Raw genomic sequence first — 3,049 nt, forward strand, 5'->3', positions numbered from 1 at the left:
GCATTTTTTGTGATATAGGCCGCTCCTACTAACTTCGGAAGACGATTACGGCCGAACGATACGCACTTTCAAAATTCTGCAGTTCAGTTTTAATTGGATGGGTCCAGAGATCACGTGTGCCGATTTCTGTGAGATTTGGACAAAATCTGTAGGAGGAAAAGCAAAAAGTGTGTTTTGGACAAAATTCAAAATGGCGGAAAATCTATCATGGCGGAAATGGGCGTGGCCTATATGGGGAGATGCGTCATGACCCAAGGAATCCAGGGAAATATTTTTTATTTTACGACCTATGGTTCAAGAGTTATAAGCCAAAAGGTAAAGTGGGCTGTTATAGCGCCACCATGAGGCCGACCGATAAAATTTTAAGGTTAAATAATTTTAGGGATAATGTTGAATTATCCCTAAAAGTTTTGTAACTATAGTGATTACAGTCTCCGAGGAACAAATACTTGAATGTGAATTTTTGCCTTTTCCCATTCATGTCAATGGGGAAATTTAATTCACTAATAAATTCATATCAATTAAACTATACAACATTTCTCTTAACAAAATACAAGCACACGATTCCCGATTTTTCCGGTCAATTTGACATATGGCTCAAGTGCGTACAGCGTACAGTGTGGGAGGTATAAAGCGTCAAAATAAAGACTACTCCAGTGAAATAATAAAGTGTCACAGTTACAAGAGTCTGGTTGCCCATTCGGGCAACCACACTAACTACAGGTAGCATATAAAATAAAACACGTTATGACTATAAGCACATTAATGATCAGCTTGACAGAAACAATTATTCCCAATGTAAGAAATTATGAGAACACGTAAATGTCATAAATATAAACTTTTATTGCATAGATATACATGTGTTTATGGCATATTTATTCAAAACTTTGTTCTGCATACATTTCTCTGGGGTAATAATTCTTTATGAATCATTGGTTATACTGTATGTCTCCTTAGTTCCAACATCAAGCATTTTTAGCAAGCGGCAACATTTCAGTGAATATTAAACACATTTCAGCCATAATGAAAGAGCAACATATGGCAAAAAACAACAATAGCCAAATGGCAAATCCAAATTTAAATTAAGGAAAGCAATACACCATGATACTTTTGGTTCAGTGGCTTAAGTGGTCTTGATGGCATTTTTGGTATTTACAGTGGCAGATATAAGTGATTGAAGTGAGAGTAAGGAAAGAGAGAAAAAGTGGTTTGTTGATTATAACAGTGGTTCTCAACCTTTTCAGGCACGACACCCCCAAAATAATCTATTTGAACTGGGGACCCCCCACCCTGACAAGCACTTGGAATTGGAGTTGAGGCAGCCGCATTACTTTTAGTTTGACTCGGTTCCACAGATAAATATTGTGAAAATAGCCTATCTACGTGCTCACAATGCCTCATGTTATTTTCACAATATTTGCCTCTTTCTTTTATTATTTTGACACTTTGACCAATGTTTGATGCATTAATGGTCTTTTTCTTTTCTCTTTTAGGTATCAAAAAGGTCTTAAAAAATGCATTAAATGGGGACCCCCCAAAAAAATAATGTGGGGACCCTAACCTACAGGATGAGAACCACTGGATTATAACACTGTTGGGGCTGGATGGACGGCTGGAGTAGTGTTCATTTGTCCTGCATCTTCTCCAGGATAGGAACAATCATGTCAAACTTTGGCCTCTTGGCAGGGTCTTCGTTCATACACAGCCTCATCAGCTTACAGATGTGTGGCGAGATGCCCGGTGGAATGGTGGGCCGCAGACCCTCTAGGGACACCTGGACAGAGGTGAGGTGTGGATTAGGATTGGGAATCAATAATACTGTTTATCTTGTTCTGCATCATTTGCACAACGAAGGAGCAATTAAATAAGCATTTTTTTATTTCATTGTAGTTTTGGCGTGTGTTAACACCATTTAGTCAAATATAAATTATAATGGGTGAGCTAAATTAAATATTTCAAAATTGCTGATATGCCAACAAGATTATTGTGAAATCCAAAAGATCTATATAATGTTACAATGGCGCACGCACACGCACACACACACACACACACACACACACACACACACACACACACACACACACACACACACACACACACACACACACACACACACTTACCTTCATGCCTATCTCCATGTGTGAGAGGTCTGCGAAGGGAACTTCTCTGGTGACCAACTCCCATAGTAAGACAGAAAAGCTCCACATGTCAGCCGACCTCCTGTTAATGTCCTCCGGTCTTTTCTGGAGAGCTGCGGGTGAGGAAACGATCAGTTGATGAGGACAGGTTCAGACACAGCACAGGTCAGGTTGGTTGGTAGTTGGACTTGTTGTTCACAACTGGTTACCTTTTGTAATGACATAGACCTGCTTTCCCATCTCTGACCAACATATCTCAAAGAGAAATTGTCATGAGATTTGCTGTGTACATTAATTCATGCCCCCAAGAGGAAGATGCATCATCATTTTGGTTAAAATTAAAAATGTCCGGCCTGTGCCGTGGCTCAGCGGTCCAGGCACCTTGGCTGGTAATCCAGTCTGGCAGTGTGCCGCGGGTTCGACTCCCGATCCCGACGGCCTTTACTGCATGTCTTCCCCCCATCTCTCTCCCCATTTCCTGTCAGCCTACTGTCTGTCCTTCCATAAAAAATATAAAATAAAGGCAAAAGCCACAAAAAAAACATTTTCATTTTTTTTATGTCCTAGTGGCGAGTGGCACTATATCAGGCCAAACAGAAATATCTGTGGTCAACCTACCTCGGTAAACCATTTTTTTTGTTTCTTTGTTATCCTTTATTTGTGCAAATGCGGAGTTATAAAAGGTTTGAAGTTATTGGTCACACGCAATGTTTAGTCTTGAGTGCAGTGGACCATAATATTTTCATTACTTCAAGATTTTCATCACCTTTTCTTTTCTGTTTTATTTTGACAGGACACTGAGCAGAGACAAAAACGTTTGGACTAGAGAGAGGGGATGACAAGCAGCAGGGAGCCTCCTTGGGTCAGATTCAATCTGAAGTCTGTTGTGGAAAGGACTATACTACAGCCTT

General features: G+C 40.0%; 1 protein-coding gene across 1 annotated transcript in view; it reads right to left on the reverse strand.

The window, feature by feature from the left end:
• Positions 1-823: 823 nt before the first annotated feature.
• The window catches only part of ilk (integrin-linked kinase), a 13,025-nt gene continuing 10,799 nt past the window's right edge, over positions 824-3,049 (reverse strand). The window contains exons 12-13 of the mRNA XM_083781261.1: positions 2,121-2,251; positions 824-1,774 (exon numbers count right to left, since the gene is read on the reverse strand). Coding sequence (XP_083637387.1) covers positions 1,625-1,774; positions 2,121-2,251 — 281 coding nt within the window. The 3' untranslated portion in view covers positions 824-1,624. The remainder of the gene's footprint in view (positions 1,775-2,120; positions 2,252-3,049) is intronic.

Source organism: Protomyctophum parallelum, assembly GCF_964188405.1.
Source record: "Protomyctophum parallelum genome assembly, chromosome: 1".
In the NCBI taxonomy this organism is placed as follows: Eukaryota; Metazoa; Chordata; class Actinopteri; order Myctophiformes; family Myctophidae; genus Protomyctophum; species Protomyctophum parallelum.